Source organism: Sprattus sprattus, assembly GCF_963457725.1.
Source record: "Sprattus sprattus genome assembly, chromosome: 13".
Classification (NCBI taxonomy): domain Eukaryota; kingdom Metazoa; phylum Chordata; class Actinopteri; order Clupeiformes; family Clupeidae; genus Sprattus; species Sprattus sprattus.
Genome location: NC_137911.1, coordinates 12,437,308 through 12,456,908, shown reverse-complemented (window position 1 = coordinate 12,456,908; position 19,601 = coordinate 12,437,308). Strand labels below are relative to the sequence as shown.

The 19,601-nt window shown below is 42.1% G+C and overlaps 3 protein-coding genes across 5 annotated transcripts in view; 2 read left to right on the top strand and 1 right to left on the bottom strand.

Annotated features, from left to right (window-relative positions):
• Positions 1-1,085: 1,085 nt before the first annotated feature.
• mrpl9 (mitochondrial ribosomal protein L9) lies at positions 1,086-2,330 on the bottom strand. The gene has a single exon (XM_080849947.1). The coding sequence runs from the start codon at positions 2,167-2,169 to the stop codon at positions 1,384-1,386; it is 786 nt and encodes a 261-aa protein (XP_080706073.1). The 5' UTR covers positions 2,170-2,330; the 3' UTR covers positions 1,086-1,383.
• Positions 2,331-2,371: 41 nt separating this feature from the next.
• Positions 2,372-5,771, top strand: med6 (mediator complex subunit 6). Its single transcript, XM_080849948.1, has 8 exons — positions 2,372-2,404; positions 2,860-3,019; positions 3,209-3,300; positions 3,888-3,970; positions 4,185-4,293; positions 4,382-4,500; positions 4,951-4,978; positions 5,303-5,771. Exons 1-8 carry the CDS (start codon positions 2,383-2,385, stop codon positions 5,431-5,433), a joined length of 744 nt encoding a protein of 247 aa, XP_080706074.1. The 5' UTR covers positions 2,372-2,382; the 3' UTR covers positions 5,434-5,771.
• A 966-nt stretch (positions 5,772-6,737) lies between these two features.
• pcnx1 (pecanex 1) overlaps positions 6,738-19,601 on the top strand; it is a 44,026-nt gene continuing 31,162 nt past the window's right edge. For 2 of the 3 annotated variants that reach the window (XM_080849946.1, XM_080849944.1), the window contains exons 1-5: positions 6,738-7,018; positions 9,830-10,044; positions 13,177-13,282; positions 15,479-15,515; positions 19,541-19,601. The exon at positions 19,541-19,601 is cut by the window's right edge and continues 5 nt beyond it. In XM_080849946.1, the coding sequence (XP_080706072.1) occupies positions 6,866-7,018; positions 9,830-10,044; positions 13,177-13,282; positions 15,479-15,515; positions 19,541-19,601 (572 nt within the window). In that variant the 5' untranslated portion in view covers positions 6,738-6,865. The remainder of the gene's footprint in view (positions 7,019-9,829; positions 10,045-13,176; positions 13,283-15,478; positions 15,516-19,540) is intronic. The other variant, XM_080849945.1, reaches the window with a different exon arrangement.

Sequence of the window (19,601 nt, the reverse complement as noted above, 5' to 3'; positions counted from 1 at the left end):
GACTGACTGCAGCTTTTGCCCCTGTGGGTGTAAACCCATGTTGGATAATGACCTTGGCCTGTAACTTCTGACTCAAAATAGACCTGGCATGCTTGAGTGTGTGTGTGTGTGTGTGTGAGAGAGAGAGAGAAAGAGAGAGAGAGAGACATCTATAAACATCATAGAAAATATCTAAATACACTTATTAGAACAGCAATAGGCATTCATGTAAATCCTGTGTCAAAACATGATGACATCTACTCTATTATAATCAACATTGTCTCATAATCAGAACAAAGACATGATAATAATAATAATAATTATAATAATAATACATTGTTGAGTTGGTTTTAGATCATGTCCCCAGGAGTGCCGTGCAACACATAATAAAACTCAGCATAAAAAATATTTTTTGGTGAAAGCTACATAGGCTCTTTAAAATTGCAAATGTTACCCCTGGATGCTGTTTTCATGTAATGAGCATTGCTAAACACTGCCGTGTGTGCAAGTACGCAATCTAGACTATTCTCATTTCTAGTTCTACATTGGTGAAACGAGCTGCCTAGCACTACTAGAGCAGGGGCGTCCCTCTCTACCTTTAAGAAGCTCTTGAAGACCCAACTTTTTAGAGAGCACCTCCTTTCCTAACTTTCACTTCCTCTCCCTCTCCTTATGCTATCTCCTCTAACTACTACTTAACTCACACTTACAGTTCTTACATTCCTGCACTTTTTGTATTAATTATGTAAAGCAGCATTAATTGCTACATTACGTTTCTATTGCTCGTAGTTTGATTGTTCTCTCCTTTGTGGATCGCTCTGGAAAAAAGTGTCTGCTAAATTACTAAATAATTTGTTTTCTTGCAAGTCAGATGCAAACAAGAAATCTTTTGCCACATTTAAAAAAGGTTGGGAATTATATCGGTTCAGTTGTTCAGAAGCTCTCTAAGACTCAGGGATTGAACAGGTGCCAACACATGAATGTAAAGCAATTGTGATTCAAAGGTATTGATAGTCTTCTGCAAGAAATAATGTGTGTAAGTGTGCAATGTTAAGGGTGTTCTTAAAACAAAAGAAACAGTCATTGTTGACATATTTTAATAGCACATACATTTTTGCCAGGCCAAGCCAGAAAATCAGTCCCATTTTCAGTGCAGAAATGCATCCTCTTTTCAAACCTTCATACACTATAAAAAAATGCAGAATCTTTTTTTTTTTTTTTTTAGGCCACAGGAGTACTGATCACACATGAGGTGTCACCCCATTCACCATGTTAGAAAGCAATTGTATAACATGACAGACATCTACTTTGAATAGCCTATGTCAATTATGCATCTTAACAGCAAGTACTGGAACAGAGTTCAAACAGTTTCATATTTTCTAATGTCCAGGTCAATGTCTCTGTTCATGCTTTTGTTTCTGTATTCTGGGTTTCGTCAGAAAGCGAAGACCCATCCTCTCTTGTATCAGGACTATGTTGTTGTCCCCGTCTTTTCTGGCGTCTGGGAGTAAAGTCCTCGTGAGACTCAACTAATATAGGAATACGGACCGTGTCGACCCCATTCACAGTCACCTCACACCAGGTTTCTCCCACTGTGGTGACTGGCTGATCTGGTAGCGCTAGGGCATGAGTTGGTACAACAACTCCAAGCTCTTTTTGGAAATACCTGCAGACCATTTCTTTTGAAATATGATAGTCCATGGATTTGTGAAGAGGAATTTTAAGGTTGGCATTCCTGAGGAACTCCACCGTGCGTTGTCCTGTGCTAGTCTGAATCCTGTCCTCTGGCTTTCCCTCCCGCAGTTGTCTTTTTTCTTCTGCAAACATTTCCAAGTTCTCAGGCGACGGGTACACCGCCAGACCCTGAGGTAAAAGCTTGTTGCGGCCCACCGACTTTGCAACAGACACAGCATCGCCCCGACCTCCAAGCTTAGCCACTGACTGTGTAAGAATTAGCTCCATTTTCTCTTTAGAACCATGTTTGGTGTCCTCAACAAATCGGTACACACGATGACGTCGTGGATTTAGTCGGGGTGGGCTTCCTTCTTTAGATAGTGGAATTTGCCAACAGCGCTCTACAACAACTGTATTTTTGCTGGTTGTTAGAGAAAAATTCTGCCTCGTACATGCTGCTAGTCCACTCCACATGCCCATCATATGGAAGGTGTTCCTTCTTACTAAACCGAACATATTTGGCCAATCTTCTTTGGCCAATCTTTAACAAGATCTATTTGATGTTCGCTAACATCAAACATAGACAAATGGTGCACAAAATATGAAATACGACCCGTTTGATTTCTCATGTGTTGCTAACACGGGGTCACTTACATTCGCTTCCTCGTCCTCTGTGACGCGACGTTTCTCCACTATCTTACATCATCAGTGCGCGCAGTTATATCCAAAATGGCGTCAATGGATTTAAGAGGTACAAAAAGTGCTTTTGTTATGGTTTTTGTGCAAAAGTCTTCGTGTTCTTTTCATGTAGATTGTCTGCTAATGCCATAAAGGTGTTTACCTAAATTGTTTTGAGGACTACCTATAAAATCCAGAGCTAAAACTTGTCAATTATGCTAGCTAACAGAACTGATATGCTAGCTAACGGATAACGTTATCCCAAAAGGGAAAAATCTAAAGTAAAGGAGTGTGTATACTCTTCAGGTAACCGATACAGTATGTATGGCATTGTGCAGTGTATTTAAGTTGGATTGTATTTTTAACACGACGTTTCACCTGCGCTCTAAACAGTTAAGCTAAGTAGCAAGGAGCTAGCGTTGTTGGAGACTAGTCGTGGGCAATTGAAACATTTGCTGATACTGTTTGCTTTTGACTTTGTGTTATGAATGGTCAGTCTAAAGACAATAATGATCTTAATTTAATTAGATAACCTTTTGGGAATATCATGGGTTGATAGTGGGTGGGTTCCCATTCTCAACCCCGGTAATGTCCTGGACTACTTTTCCGAAAGAAGCAACCCATTCTACGACCGAACTTGCAACAATGAAGTTGTCAAAATGCAGCGTCTCACCCTGGACCACTTGAAGTAAGTCTCTAAATAAATCAAACTATTTGTATTGTAATATTATGACTGATGTTATAAACCCACCAGGTCATTTTTCCTTCAGTTATTTCTAATGATGGAGCTCTAACAGTTGTCATATTAGCTACAGCCTGTGAGCTTGCACATTTTTTTTTAAAGAACACGGACGTATGTATCTTTTCTGTCTGATAGTCAGATGGTGGGAGTTGAGTATATTCTGCTACACGTTCAGGAGCCAATCTTGTACATCATCCGCAAACAGCAGCGGCAATCGCCAACCCAAGGTAAACATCACTGATCAGTCCCTTGTGAACACACCTCGAACTCTAACAATCAAAGCAAATATACCACATTGTTAGGGCACTTATGTTCTCAGGTTAAAAAGTAGATGGGAGATAATTTCCAAACACTCGTAATGACTTAAGAATATATTAATCAAGTGCCTTGGATTATTAATTACCTTATATGAATCATGTACTTATGCAGGAACATGGCTTGTTTGTGTTTCTGCGTGCGTTTAAATTAGATTATTAGGTGCTACTCTGCATATGTACAAGAGCATGTTTAGACCAGAAGCTTCTTCCAAACGTGTGCAAAACTGCCATCCTTACAATATAGGGTGCAACTTTGTGTGATGTGTTTATCAGGGCTTCACTTTCATCCGTGCTGGGAGTGAGACCAATTCCAATTGTTATTGAAAACATATACTTATCTACATCTCAGGAGTCCTGAAATAATTTGAGAGTGAATTTTCACTTATCAAAAGTCTTGAGCTGTTGTAAAAACTGCTACTGAGTAATGTTTTTTTCAGTCAGAAATGGTGATAGTATCACTAAATATGTATGCATATCATTACATGTGTCCTCTCCAGTTATGCCCTTGTCAGACTTTTACATAATAGCTGGTGTGGTCTATCAAGCGCCGGACTTAGGATCAGTCATCAGCTCCAGAGTGGTGAGTGAAATGTCTGTGCGTGTGTTTTGTTTATAACTACCTACAACTGTTTTAGCGGCAGTTTTCTTGTTTATAAATGTACATTTATACCTTGTTGATGGTTATTTCTCAACTCCATGCAGCAAAATTATTGTGTTGATTCAAGATTTTTCCGGGTTGCTTTCTTTTCATCCGTTTGTTTGTCTATCTCTCTACCCTCTTCTTTTCTCTGTAGCTATCGGCTGTTCACGGTATCCAGTCGGCATTTGATGAAGCCATGTCTTACTGCCGCTACCACCCATCAAAGGGCTACTGGTGGCACTTCAAAGACCAGGAGGATAGAGGTTAGACTGCAATTCTGCCTCAGTTTCAGGCTATGACGGCCTATTCCTGCAAACAGGATCCGTGTTTATTGGCTTTTGTCATTTACAGAGAAAACAAAACCAAAGTCGTCGAAGAAGAAGGAGGAGCCCAGTTCATTCTTCCAGAGGCAGCGAGTTGATGCTCTACTGCTAGACCTTCGGAACAAATTCCCCCCAACATACTACCAGGTCTGTAGACAGCAGTTGTACCCATTATATCCATTTTATACATGCTATAATAGCACGTATGTAAATATTTAGCAGACACTTTACCTAAAGATATTTACTGCTATTGTGTGTTTAATTACACACTGGCAGTGTACAGTCTACAGTTACTTCTCATTTAGCCAATGCCTGTTATGTTGTGTCCATTGTCACTGAATATCATTTGTTCATGAGAGTGAAAATGGTGTGGTACCCATTAGGTAAACTGTCTGGCCAAGGTTTAAAAGACCCCACACCCACTTTGAGTGATGCAGAGGAGCATTCTCTGTGTACTCTTACGGTGTGATTGGCTGTGAATGTGGTCATCATATGAGGTTTTTGTCATGTGTGACCATGAGGAAGGTGGATTAATAGGCTTTTATCTAACCACTTCCTTTCTCCATCTCTCCATGTCTCCATGTCTTGTGTTGGCAGCCCAAACCAGGAGAAAAGCCAGTTCCAGGTAAGATGGGATTCTTTGCCTCGTATGGCTCCTTGTGCAACACTGGCATCTTTATGAGTCACCTTTTAGTTTTCGCAGTGAAGGATGAATAACCTTTCTAGATCATTTGAGTCAGCAATGAAAAGGGCATTATGGGGTTCAGATAGAACAAATAATGCAGTTATTCTACTATGACGACCTTTAAATAGACATTAGAAAGGATTTTTATTTAATCAGAGGGTCTTTGTTTCTTTTTAAACAGCTCGGCTTACAATCTGCTTTCTGTGTAACTTCCTCTCCTTTTCTGTCTACATTGTTTTCTCCCTCCGCCTCTCTTTTCTCTAGTGGAGGTAAAGAAAGAATCTGATTTGCCTGCGGAAACAGTGAAACAAGAAGAGAGAGAACCTGCCAGCAAGACGCCAGCCCCTGCCCCCCCAAGCAAACCTCCCCCTGAGAAACGAGCAAGACTGCAGTGATTCAATGACACACACACACACACACACACACACACACACACACACACACACACACACACAGGGCTGAGATCATGAGGATGAAGTTCCCAAAGACTGCTTTAAACCATGATCATAGGGCCTTAGGAATGCCTGCCAGCATTTCGGGTTGTGAAGTATTTATATTTTCAAGGATTTGTTTATATATACATGTATGCCATTGGTCTGACAATTCAAATGTGATTAGGATATTGTCTTTGGATCATTAGATTAAAAAAAAAATGGAAGCCTAAATGAATGAATGTTTTTGATTGATTGGATAAATGTTTTTGTATTTGAGTGACATACTTTTGACAACCTTTTGATTAACCATGTGAATAAATAGATAACACAAAAGAAATGTACATGAAATGAGTGAATGGCAGAGCTATGGCGCCATCTAGTGGAAGATATCGATGACTGATTATTATGTATATGTATGTATGCAGCAGGTTTTTGCTGTCAAAACGTTTTAGATATAACGATATAAATTCTAGTGTACAATGGCAATATGGCTGTTATGCATTGTTATGCTCTTGTTTGCTTGACATCTTCTTATAAATACAAATTAAAAGATGCATAGCTTGAGGTTGGGATGTTAAAACCCTGTCCTGGTATGGCTTGTCTTGAAAAGAAGATTGTGGACACATGAAAGAAATCGTCATCTTCAAGCCAGAGGACTTATTTTTTAATAGTGAATCTACAGACTAGGAAAGACATAAGAGGGTCTGTCATGATGACCAGTATAACATTTTCTTGTAATACAGTAGGTTTAATCAGATTTGCTCTCACCACATAACAAACGATTTGGTACAATACATAATGTTGTGATGTTAGTCTTATATACATTTGGTATAATATTAGAACTTTACCAACAAATAGATTAACACAATTAAAGTACATACTGAGGTGAAAGGATACACATATTTGTATGACTATTATTATTGCCTGAAATGAGTCTTTTGCGTTTTGTATTTTTCGTTTTGAATTAGACATACACACCCAGAGAGTTATAATAATACGTATTCATGTTACACACAGAAACACAAATCTGCAGAATCTCCCCCAGATGTTTTGATGTGTGTGTGTGTGTGTGTGTGTCAAGCACATTTATTTCCACTTGGCGGCGCCATTTAATAATGTTCAAACCCCGCAATCCAGCCTTCCCTCTTTTCCTGTGGCTGGGCTTTCCTGGCTGTAGTTTGGAAGCCTCTCGCAGGGCGTGGTGGGATAGAAGGCTTCTTCTTGGAGGACTCTATGTAGTTTCCGAGCTAGCGGGTAACGGAGAAGATGGCTGCAGCGGGGATTTTCAGGCCAGTGTCTGAAAACACATCGCTGTTTGTCATGTTTCAGGACCGCATGGATTCCTATTGCCCTTTAATTGAATAGTCTTTTCAAGGACTCGTGGAGGATAAACATGGGGTCTCAAACATTACAAATATTGAGGCAGGGGGTCTGGGCTTCAATCACTGGTGGGTGGTATTACGACCCCCATCAAAATACATTTGTGAATGCCTTACATCTGTACATATGGCTCTTCCTATTGTGTTTCCCCTTTACACTTTATATGGTAAGTGTGTTTTCATTTTTGTATTATTTCACATCTGTATCTCACAAACTGTATTGTCTTCTTTTACTCGCAAATGTTACCTCTATTCTACGTCAGTTCGTAGAATCGTTAGCAGATTTAACGCTAGCTAACGTTACCGTTATCGTTGCTCAGTTAATTGAGCTAGCTATCAGGCTAGCTGCTCCTTTGTCTGATTTCAGATTAATGGTTTAAGAACGGCGGATTATTTTTCATGAAACCAGTGTCATGCGGGTCTGAATAAAAACTTCGACTAGTCGTGTGTGTTGACATTCTCTCAACCTCACTGTGTTGTTGTTGTTGTCAGGTGTCACCTATTATCCAGTTCATTAAAAATGTCAGCTGGTCATGTCGGAGATAGTTAGCATTGTATCCAGTTAGCTAGCTTGCTAAAGTTTTAAAACATCGAGGGTTTAAAAACATCTAAGGTCAGCAAGCTATCTGATATTCTACGTAAACTATTTAGCCCTTAAACAAGGGACATGCTTAAAATAGGACATCCATTTATTTGACTTGCTCTCTCTTTGTCACTATCTACTGACCGCATAAACTATTTTTTTTTTATCTTAAAAGGGGGACATTGGGTATTTAGCTTCTTTCAGCAAAACAAGATTGACAGGTCTAGCGTTTGCGAAATTAACTGAATCTCAGTAATCTTCACTGACAGTCTATTACACATGACAGCATCGACACCCCATCTTAAAATATAACCTACTCTTTTTGTCTGCGTAGTGATGAACTAGAAATGCCATTTGACAGTATTTTCTCACATATGGACACCGGTTACAGCTTTACTGCTGACCGGCTGTAGTCATCATGAGAATTACCGTAATTGTTATTGGATACCCCTTGAATGGTTGAATATGGAAGTGTACATCGTTGCTCACAGTCAATTTCAAGTAATGTCTGTAACTAACGTTAGTTCGATGTAATGTACTTTTTCCCCCCTGTGGGGGATGCTGGGGTATCACTAGGTCACATCTCTTCGGAGGAGAGATCGTGTGCCGCTGTCAGTCAAGAGATTAGGGGCAGAGGTGACACAATAACGGTATGCGACACGGTGATAGCCGGTTCGATTGCATGCAGTGTTGTTGTCGGTAGATTAGGGGGCCGAGGTGACTGCACAGTTCTGTCAACCGGTACATAATCTCTCAACAAACACCGCTATCGTGTCGTGTTTAGCAGAGGCAGTCGGTGGACCACTACTGCGTGACTCGTAAAGGTGAATGTCAGGACAGCAAATCATGCGCTCTACTCCCTAGAGCAAGTGATGACACTGTATTTCGATGCAGCGCCATCCACTAGCAGCGTTCTACACTGAACTGTAATAAAGTGGGGAAAAAGAATGTTACTGCTAGCAAATAGCGTTTTCACTGCTGTCCCACTACATCTGTTTATTTTGTCGCTCTGTTGCATGATTATTCATGGCTTAGTTCAGCTAATCCTTAGTAGCAGTAAAAGAATCATGGTATTTCAGCTGAGCCTCATTAGTTGATGCTCCAAAGCAAGTAGGGGCTCTGCAGTGTCAGGAGAAGAATTGGGACTTTCAAGCGAGCAGTGAGAGTCAGTCAACTTGTCAATCTTGTTGTTGTTTACAGTCACTGGAAGTGCTTTTAGGAGCAGCGCTGTGATACGGTGAGCTAAAAGGCCTGGCTAAATAACTGCAGGAAGCTAAAATCTCTCCTGAGGAGTCCTGCAACTCTGCTTATTCAGGGGGCTGGGGGGGCGGAAGTGTGTGTGTCTGAGGTTTTCTGTGTGTGTGTGTGTGTGTGTGTGTGTGTGTGTTTGTGTGTGCGTGTGCCTGTGTGTGGTCAAATCTATATAAAGCCAGTGATCTCTATATAGAGACGGTAATAAACCGCCTCTAAATAAATGCATACACCAGACAGCTTGCTTCCATAAGGGGCTCTGTAGACAGGGAGAACATGGAAAGCAGAGGGGGAGGCAGCCATGCTGAGTAGTCATAAGCAAAGGGTAGTTTCTGCTCAGCACTTTTCCCTTCCCCTCTCTTTTCATTTCGTTGGAAGCCTTTGACTCATAACTTTTTAACTCAAGTTTTCACGGCTTGACCTATGGGGTTTGCCATGAAGGTGGAGTCATTTCCTGGAGCTTTAGTCATTTGTACCTCTCCATGTTTTTTTGCCTCACATAAGTGGTACTGATGGCTCTTACCCACTGTTCCAGGAGCAGGGCTAGGGTTTTTCTGGTTATGCCTTTTAATGGTGAGGTGAAGCGTGTGTTTGCAATGAGATCAGTGCCCTAAATTGTCTGACCTCAATGGAGACAAGGAGATGGTAAAATATAACACAAGCGGTTGCAGAGCGTCTAGCCACAACTGGATCATTCCTCTGAACCAGCTGCTGTGCAGTGCTGGAATGTGTTTGGTTTATAACTAGATCGGCTGTAGATGTAAACAGGTCCGTGTGTCAGATTCATCCTTCACAGAATGTGTAGCCTGTACCACCACACAGTGTTCAAAAGTGCTATCCCGGGTCAGCTTTGCAGAGGTGGCCATTGTGAATCCCTGGTGGAATTCCTGTAAGCATTCCACCTGCTGCTCAAAGTGGGTCTTTAGTGGACTCTCTGTCTGTTTGGCCCAGATATCAAAGTACCAGTTCACTTTTGTACTTAAAACAGTGTTGACCTCCTGCTTTGTGTGGATGTGGATGGCAAGCTAGCTTGGATGTTTCATTTCACGCATTTGTACTCTTGACACTGTAGAAGACATTGCAGAAACCATTGACTGAATTTAAGTTCCAACTTGTGTTTGTGTGTCCTGCCTCTCCTGCCCAGGCTCTGCCGCCCACCATGATAATCGTGGGCATCTACTGCGGGGTGATCGCTGCCATGTTCCTGCTGCTGAAGACGGCCAACTACCGGCTGCACCATGCGCTGGACGAGGGGGAGGTGGTGGAGCGGAGGGCCCACGGGGCCCAGGGCTGCCCAAAGGGGCCCGAGGGCCTCCAGCAGGGGGATGCCACTCGCCAGGAGGACAGCAATGGGCCTGGGTGAGTCACTTCACTTCACTTCACCCCAAGCTATGTCATGTGACGACTCTGGGGTTCTTGTTTAGGCCTACACATGCTGTCATGAGTGAGCAGGTTGGCAAGAGAAAAACCCCTTAGCTCATTGGAGGGAGATATGGGATGAGAGTGGGTGCTGTGGCTGAGCTGTGGCTGAGCTGTGGCTGAGCTGTGGCTGGGCTGTGGATGAGCTGTTCATCTGTTAACTGATGAATTTAAGCAATAAGCCCCAAGAGGCCATGGTTTGCGCTGTTCTAAAATCAGCGCAAAACACGGACTCGCGGGGCTTATTGCTTTTCTAAAACTGTCACTACAAATATTTGACATGGTTTAATTAAATAAAGACAATTCAATTTAAGAAACAAAATAATTTAATAATAAACCGTCATTCTTCCGGCACTACAAAGTACAGTATAGTTCCTAAATAAATCGTTGCCACGCAACCCTAGAAGCAACGCAACAGCCAGATGGAACACTTGTGCTACCGACAAAAAAGAGGTCCTTATTTATTCACATTAATTTGTTAATTAATAGTTTTCAAACGGGCTCCTCTTTGCTGGTGCAGCGACAGGGGTATCTTGATGTTGACACCTCAGTGTCCCAGATGATGTGGCAAGGATGTTGCTCCACTCCTTCCTCTCGCTGTAATTTGTACGCCAGTACGATTTCAGTGAAGACTCGCACCTATGTCCTACCACTGCCATAATCTCTATACCCTCTAGGTCTGCAGTTTTTGAGGAACTATACTTTGTAGTGGTGGAAGAATGATGATTTATTATTAAACTATTTTGTTTCTTAAATGTAATTGTCTTTATTTAATCAAACCCTATCAAATATTTGTAGTGACAGTTTTAGAAAAGCAATAAGCCCGCAAGTCCGTGTTTTGCCGGATTTAGTCAACGTCTTTCTTTCTTTGAAACATTCGATGCGCAGTAATATGCAATGTTATCATATAATGTTATGAGGACAACTTGAAAGGTTATGCTGGATTTAACAACAGCATGGAACACGATTTAGCCAATCACAATCAAGGATTAGAACAATCAGTTTTAGAAGTAGTAATTAAGCAGGTATGATTATGGAGTAATAGAATTTGGTAGTGAATAGGAGAGTACGCAGTACACTTGGACACATTTGACAGTGAGCCATGGATGTTATTTCTCTGTGTCCAAGTGTTAATTACGATTGCACTGAACCTGAACGTCACCATGGTAGTGTCTGTGTGTGTTAGGTTAGCCTACATGGCTTCTCCATGTGGTGATGAAACAGTACGAAGGTCTCTTCTGGTCTATAAAGTCTAATGGCTCCTATAAATGCTGGGTGTTTGCTCAACCCAGACCGACTCTGCAGCCAGCAGAGTGTGTTCTGTGGCAGGCTTTAGTGAGGTTGACGGACACACACACACACACACACACACACACACACACATGCACGCTTTGCTGTGCCTCAGTGAGCATTGGAGGGCTTTGAGAACTGACCTGAGGGTCTTTCATGTCCAGAGCTCACAGCACCGAACAATGCAGTGGGGGGAAAATAACTCCCATGAAAGGCATTTCAGCAGGGAGAGAATGCCTTGCACTTGTACAGAACAAAGACACCTTAGCTATTTTTTTGCCAGTGGTTCCTTGCTTCCTTTTAACATGGGCAGAACACGATTTGGAAAATATGGCTTTAATATAAATCCTTGCTGATGTGTCTGAAAAAAAGAAATATGACCCTCATGTGATTGAGATTAAAAAGGAAATAGTTCTCATTTCAGTGGAGGAGAAAATAATTACATTTAATTACAGTGTGCTAGACCTGAGTGACTCATTCATGCCACAGGGAGAGAGAGGGAGAGAGATGGAAAGAGAGGAGAGAAGTGAAGAAAGAGGAAACAAAAAAGAGGGGCTGACTGATAGAAGGGATGGGAAGAGAGGAGGAAGATGGGGGGAGAGAGAGATAGATAGAGAGAGAGAGAGAGAGAGAGAGAGAGAGAGGCAGTAAGAAACATATATAGAAAAGGGTTGAAAGAGAGGAAGTACACAGAAAGTGTGTGTGTGTGTGTGAGAGAGAGAGAGAGAGAGAGAGAGAGAGAGAGAGAGAGAGAGAGAGAGAGAGAGAGAGAGAGAGAGAGAGAGAGAGAGAGAGAGAGAGAGAGAGAGAGACAGAGAGAGAGAGAGAGAGAGAGAGAGAGACAGAGGAGGGAAATTGAGAAGAAGGGTGAAGGAGGAGAGAGGAAGCATGAAAGAGAATGAATGAGGATGTGAAGGGTGGCATTGTTGGGCACGGTCTGGAGCAGCAGTCTCCGCGTTTGAGCACAAGCGTCTAGACAGCGCCAATTAGGAGGCCATGTTCTCAACTCTGCTCCGTTCCTAAACACTGTCAGATAGACCCCAATAATGGCAGGCGTTTCTGCTGAGTGTTTGCATGTTTGTTTTCCATGGTTGTGTTACTGTATGTGTATTGTCAGGATGCTCAAGTCGTTATTGTCTGATGCTTGATTATTTCTCTGTGTTTGTGCGCGTGTGCAGAGGGTGATTGTGTATGATGAAATGCTGCAGTGTTTGTATGCATGTAAAGTGTGTTTTGTGTGAGTGTGTGTGTGTGTTTATGTGTAGTGTGTCTGTGCATGTAACATGCTGACCTTATTTTTTTTTACAGTCCACTTCCCCCTCATATTCATCAACACATATATCACAGTGTTGATACTGAGGTTTTGATGGGGGCAAGCACTGTCCAACATGACGCCCCCCCCCCCCCCCCCCCCCCCCCCCTTCTCTGAAATATGTGGTGGTTCTGTTATGTTGTGCAGGAGGTATTTTGGATGCTGATACGAACAGCCCCACTGCGCTCATTCTCATAAATGTGTTTGTAATAGAACTCCCCAGATTGAATCCTCAGAGGAGCGCGAGATGATGGTTGTTCACTGAAATCACTGTTCCATGGGGGGGGGGGGGTTGTTGCTAGGTAACCATGAATCTTGTTAACTGTAAGTGTTTCTCTCCCTCTCCATCTCCCTCTCTCTCTCTCCCTCTCTCTCTCTCTCTCTCTCTCTCTCTCTCTCTCTCTCTCTCTCTCTCTATCTCCCTCTCTTTCTTTCTCTCTCTCTCTCTCTGTATGTGTGCGCGTGCGCAGGGACCCTGGAGGGGGTATAGAGATGGCAGACTTTGTGAGAGAAGAAACGCCGCCTGTGGACTGCAGTTCAAGAAACTCATACGCAGGGGTGGACTCCAACCTCCAGGTATGTGTGTGTGCCTGTGCTTGTGTGTGCGTGTGTGCTCACACACACACACGTATCTGTGTGTTTAGTTTTGAAGAATGTTCTAAAGCTGCTCAATTTGCATTCGTCAAAGTCACAGAGTCCCTCTGACAAGTCTCCTCTAAGAATCTTCGGAGGTGCCTTCTACATCCATTAGATTTTCGACCCCACACTACACAGCTCTTCTAGTCATTGGACTCATTATGACCTCATTCTAACCTTCTTAATGAGACCCAATGGACACTGAGGATGTCCTGGGGGCACCACCATGGCAACCTCCTTCTCCCTGCTCCTTCCTGTTTTGGGTGGTGAATGGTTAACCAGCCCTGGGTGTGCTTCTGTGCATGTGCTGTGATGTTGTGTGTGTGTGTGTGTGTGTGTGCGTGTGTGTGTGTGCGCGCGCCACAGTCACATGAGAACATCAATCAGCTGCTGTCTCTCACTGTGGCTCTGTTGACATGATTCAGCAGCAGGAAACTAGAGAGAAACGGAGAGAGAGAAACGGAGAGAGAGAAACAGAGGGAGGGAGGGAGAAAGTGAGAGAGAGGGAGATGAAAGGTGGGAAGGAGAGAGGCTTGGGGGAGGATAAAGAAAGTGAGAGTGCTTACCAAACAGTATTTACAGAGAACAGACTCTACTGGCCTTTTCTCTTAACCACTGACTTGCAAACAAATGTTCACACACACACAAACACACACAAGCAAATGCACAAACACACACACACACACACACACACACACACACACACACACACAAACTTCATTGCTGTATCCCAGCTCCACACCCTCCCACCCTCTCTGGCTGATGTTCCTAATATGCCAGTTCTCTGGGGTGTCGTGTTCTAGGTCATTGTGTTGTGCGCAGGAGCAAACTCAACATCTCTACACACACACACACACACACACACACACAAGGCAGCACTTTCTCACACACCTTCATGCAGTTGCACCCCGGCACACACACACACACTACACTCACACACCTTTGCTGCACTCACACACCTGATTTACACACCTATTTTTTGCCCCCAATCCCCAACTCTCTCTACCATGACTTCTACAGTACATCCTCGCTAATGTACAACCACAATAAGACCTCGTGTTTACTGCCCTGCACCACTCGTTGACCGCCTCTTTAGCTCAACACTAGGCATCATGCAGATAAACAATAGGGCAGTTTCTCAGCATGAGTGACCTGCAAAAAGGATATGAGATGCTTCATTGTGCATGTGTGTGTGTGCGTGTGTGTGTGTGTGTGTGTCTGATAAATGAACAGCACTCTTCAGTCAGTATAAATTAGCTGTGTGTGTGTGTGTGTGTGTGTGTGTGTGTGTGTGTGTGTGTGTGTGTGTGTGTGTGTGTGTGTGTGTGTGTGTGTGTGTGTGTGTGTGTGTGTGTGTGTGTGTGTGTGTGTGTGTGTGCGCATTTATGTGTATTGGAACAGATCAACAATGCCTCTTTTTATAAATATGCTCCCTCTGTGTATGTGTGTTGGTGAGAAAATGAACAACGCCTCTTGGTAAACTGTGAATGAGCTACTGCAGACGCTCCCCTTTGTGTTTGTGTGTGTGTGTGTGTGTGTGTGTGTGTGTGGCTCATGCTGTCAGTGCAGCCTCAGCCTTTTGCAGCCATTATAGTCAGGGATGAGTCAGTGGAGAGGACAATTTAGCATCACCACACACACTGTCAAATTCACACATTTACACTCTCTTGCTCTTACTGTCAAACTTAAGCTCATACACTCCCTCCCACTCCCTCACACACTTACGGTAACACTCTCACACACTCACAGTGTCACCTTAAGTTCACACTTACTCATACTTGTGCAGATATACAAAGACATACAAGCTCCCTGAATTCACTCATCCTTGTGCACACACGTGTACTCGTCACTAATTGAATAACACACACAGAAACACTCTCAATATGTATATCCCCCCCAGAAACACACACACACACCGACACACACACACACACCGACACACACACATTCACCCATCTCTTTGAGTTCTCTCTGCTTGATTTGTACCAGTTGAGGCCATTCATTACATTTCAGAGGTGAGATTTAGGGCTGATATTTTAATCCACCAATTTAACCCCCTCTTGCTTTCTCCCTCTTTCTCTCTCCCTCCCATCTCTTCGCCCCTCTCTCTTCTCTCCTCGTGATTGTGTGATTTAGATTGTGTCAGCCCACGGGGGACCTGCCACAGCCAAAGGTGAGAACTCTCCATCGGAGCACACAAACACACACACACACACCAGTCCAAGTGAATACGAACATGTCCAGCTCCTCGATTTGTTCAGTGTATCTAGCACATTATACGCCCTCGATGTCACTGAATGCATAGCTGTTGGGTTGATGTTTTGATTTATTTGCAATCATGCCATTTTATATCAAGCAGTCGACCTTAGAAATATACACATACACATACCAATCCAAAACCTATTACTATGCATGGAATGAATATTTGAAAAAAAAGGTGAATCAGCATTATCCCCAAGCCCCAAGCCCAAATCTCGGCACAAAGTTGGCAGTAAAATGATGTGTATGTATGTATGAATGATTGAATGAATCCTCCTCGCTACGTAAAAAGCGCTCTGTACAAAGATCATACACACATCTCCCTAAACTTTGTGTTGTCCTCCCCCCGCTCTGTAACGTTCACATGAGGAGAGTGGTGACACAGCACTTCTTTGACCTCCACCCGCACTGCAAGGCAGTTGCTCTGACAACAGTGTGAATCAGAGGTTGGGAGAGACGGGTGGAGGAGAGAGAGAAGGGGGAAGGTGGAAAAGGAAAAAAGCCTTGAATAAAAATACCTGAAGCAGCAGTGTGTGGTAAGGGCCCAGTGTGGTGCAGTGAAGAGGAGGGAGGGTTTATTGTGTGTCTGTGGCTGGATTCAAAATGTCCACTCACCTACTCACTCTAAAGAGAGAAACATCTATTGAGTTCACTAAGGAGGGACTCAGACATTAAAACGACAGTTCATTCCAAAACATTTCATGTCGGTAACTTGGCAATATAGTAACGCTTACACACCAATGGAACTGTTATGACTAAAATACTGTCACAAATGTTATATTTAGCTAAAATGCAGTCTATATAATAAAAACATTTTAATCAGGATTTCATTTCATCAATCATTCTGATTGTTTTCTTGATTTCCCTTTTCTGTACACAATTAAGATGGCCTATAAGAAAATTTGACTCAAGCCATTTGCGATCATTCTCAGGCACAGCTTCATTTAGCATTTAGGCATATCCATCCGTTGACTTTCATGTAAACTAAGGAATGTCTGGTCGTCTTCTTCAGTTCGTCTTGCAATGAATTATCTTATACTGCGCATCGTTTGTACATTACGATCATATATATGGGCCATTCTACCGAATTCGTGTAATATGCAGTCCCTCAACAATAAAAACTATTTACAAAACAATTAGGTATTTAGGCATAGATATTTAATTAGAAAATGTTATGGTCTATATAAACCCAATGCATTACATGAGATAGTGATAAGCTAAATATATACAAAATCATCATTTATAGGGTACTTTCTACTGGGAAGTAGCTGTCCCCAACCCTGACATCTAAATTTCAATGCCTTTAAATTTCATTTTTCAATTTTTTTAGATTTTTTTCAATGATTTAATTTCAAAGATCTTTATGATTGGGTTGAAACAGAACTTGGAATATTTAGATTTGTTGTGGGTTTAATTTTTAAATCAATTTACTATACTCAAAAAATCATGTCCCTAGTTTTCATGTCACTACCGAAACACAAGAGTTTTAGTTCATTGGCTGAGCCTGTGTTTTAGCCACGACTCTGCATTTTTGACCATGCAGTGACACTGCATCTCTGTCCCTCATGGTTGAATAGTAAGTAGCTTAATCCCATAGTTTTTATATAAATGTGTTTCAAAGTCTGAAAATCGATGTGTAACCTTAAGAATTGTCACTACCGAAACGCATGTTTTCTTCAATTAAGTAAACCTTTTGGGGTTTCATGGAAAATCTTATGTTTGTATGTGTGTTCACCCCTTCAAAGATGTGTTTGCAAGCCGTGTGCTTGCTACAATTCTTTATTTACGCTTAAAGTTAGCTAGAATTGTCACTACCGAAACAGTCACTACCGAAACATATGGTAGTGACCAGATGATTTCGGTAGTGACAAAATGAAATGGTAAGTAGTTCAATCCCATAATTTTTTAATAAATGTGTTGTGTGGACTAAAGGGCGGCCCAGAGCACCTTTTGGATGATTTTGGAAAGAGAAATTAACATCCATCCAACAGTGCAGTCACTACCGAAACAGTGCAGTCACTACCGAAACAGATAAATTGAACTTGAAAATTTGGTAAAAAATTCATTTCTATGGATTTCATTATGAAAACCTTCAAGAAGTATTTGTAAAAATACTCTTCAGAGAAGGGAAGGAAACACAATCTGAACAGGTCAATAATAATACTTTAATAGTAAATGTGATGTTTCGGTAGTGACAATTTTTGGAAGAGGAAAAACATTCCAGCACATTCTGAAAATACAATATAAAACTTGACTGTTCTTTTACTAGATATGTGTACTTTAGATATGGTACAATATACATATGGACAAAGTTTTGGGAATAAACCATAAAAAAATTCAAAATATATCCGACATGACTTTGCATCAATTCGGTAGAATGGCCCATATATTATATAGTGCTTTATATATTAAAGCCCCAATATGCAACAATTATACTTCAGGATTAGGGTTAGGATAAGCAGTTTAACCTTAAAATAACAGCTTAAAAAAAATTGGGGCGCTACAATGACTTTTAATATGGAGAAACGCGTCCGTGCCATTGCGATAGCAGGGTCTATAGGCATATAACTGCGTTCTGTAGTTTTGCCTGCCGCAGCCCGCCGACCTGACTTGTTTACTACTAGTAAGTAGCTTATTTGCCGTCTTGCTTTGTCTTATGTTGCACTTGCTTGATGTTCGACAGTGTAAGGACAGTCGTTGAGTAACTAGTTTGTCATAATGTCAAAGTCAGCACATTTCAAGAGATTTCGTTAGTTTTAGCTGCTAGCATACCTTTGGCGAATAGCTATTGTTCCGTTGTGCTGCTTTAAATAAAATGTACAATTGAGAATTCAAACAGCAGTACTAAATGGCTCATTCCCTATGTGGTGGTTGAGTGGACATGTGTGTGTGTGTTTGTGTGTGTGTGTGTGCCTGCGTGTATCTGTGTATGTTTGTGTGTGAGGGAGAAAACGAAACAAATGGTGAAGGGGTTGTTTTTGTCTGTGTACGTGTGTGTCTATGTGTGTGTGTGTGTGTGTCTGCACGCTTCCCTGCAGGCAGACCAGGGGTTAAATGTTGAGGAACGTTGTTGCTTGAAACACTCACTGAGGTCTAATGAGAAACAGGTATGCACGGACACAGCCTCTGTCTGCCCAGACTGTGAGAGAGTGTTCTAGAAAAGGTTAGTCAGACAGAACACACTCCATAGCAGAGCTACATCACCAGGGGTGTGTGAGTGTGTTCGTGTGCTTGTGACTGTGACGGTTGTTTGTACTGTAGCCTGTTGTGGTTTTTCCAAAAAGGGAAACAGCAGTTCACTTTTTCATTAGTGTTTCATGAGTGCTTCTCAGTCGTATCCTAATTTACTCTTTATTCAATTCAAATCAAGTTGCTTTTTTCAACAGTAGAATTGTTAATGTGCTATCTTTTGTTGTTCTGACTGATGCCATATAAGTATGTGTGTTTGTGAGTGTATGTATGTGTGTATACAGTATAGAATATAGGGATGTATATTAGATAAGATATAGATATAGATATAAGAGAGAGAGAGCGAGAGAGAGAGAGAGAGAGAGAGAAATAAAGATAGATAGAGAAATAAAGAGAGAGAGAGAAATAAAGAGAGAGAGAGAGAGAGAGAGTGAGAAGTAGGAGAGTGCTGAAAGGAGAAGTGTGAAGGAAGCAGAGATGAATAAGTCATGGTGCCCAAACCTCCCTAAAGCTCCTTACTCATCACTTTCTCTCGCTCTCTCTCTCTCTCTCCCCTTGTCTCCCTCGCCTTTTCTTTCTGTCTCCTCTTGAGCTGCCCTCGCCGCAAAGAGGCTACCTTACTCTTGCCAGGCCTTCTTTGTAATTAAGATCCTGCTCTCTACTGGCCCATCCGGTTCAGAAACCTAAATAAAAAAGGATCTCTCTCACACACACTCCATCTCGTCTCCTCATCCCTGTCTCTCTCTGTAGGAGTTGTAGGCAAGACCTCAGATGACATCAGCTTGAGTCTGGCTCAGAGCTGCAGTCAGGA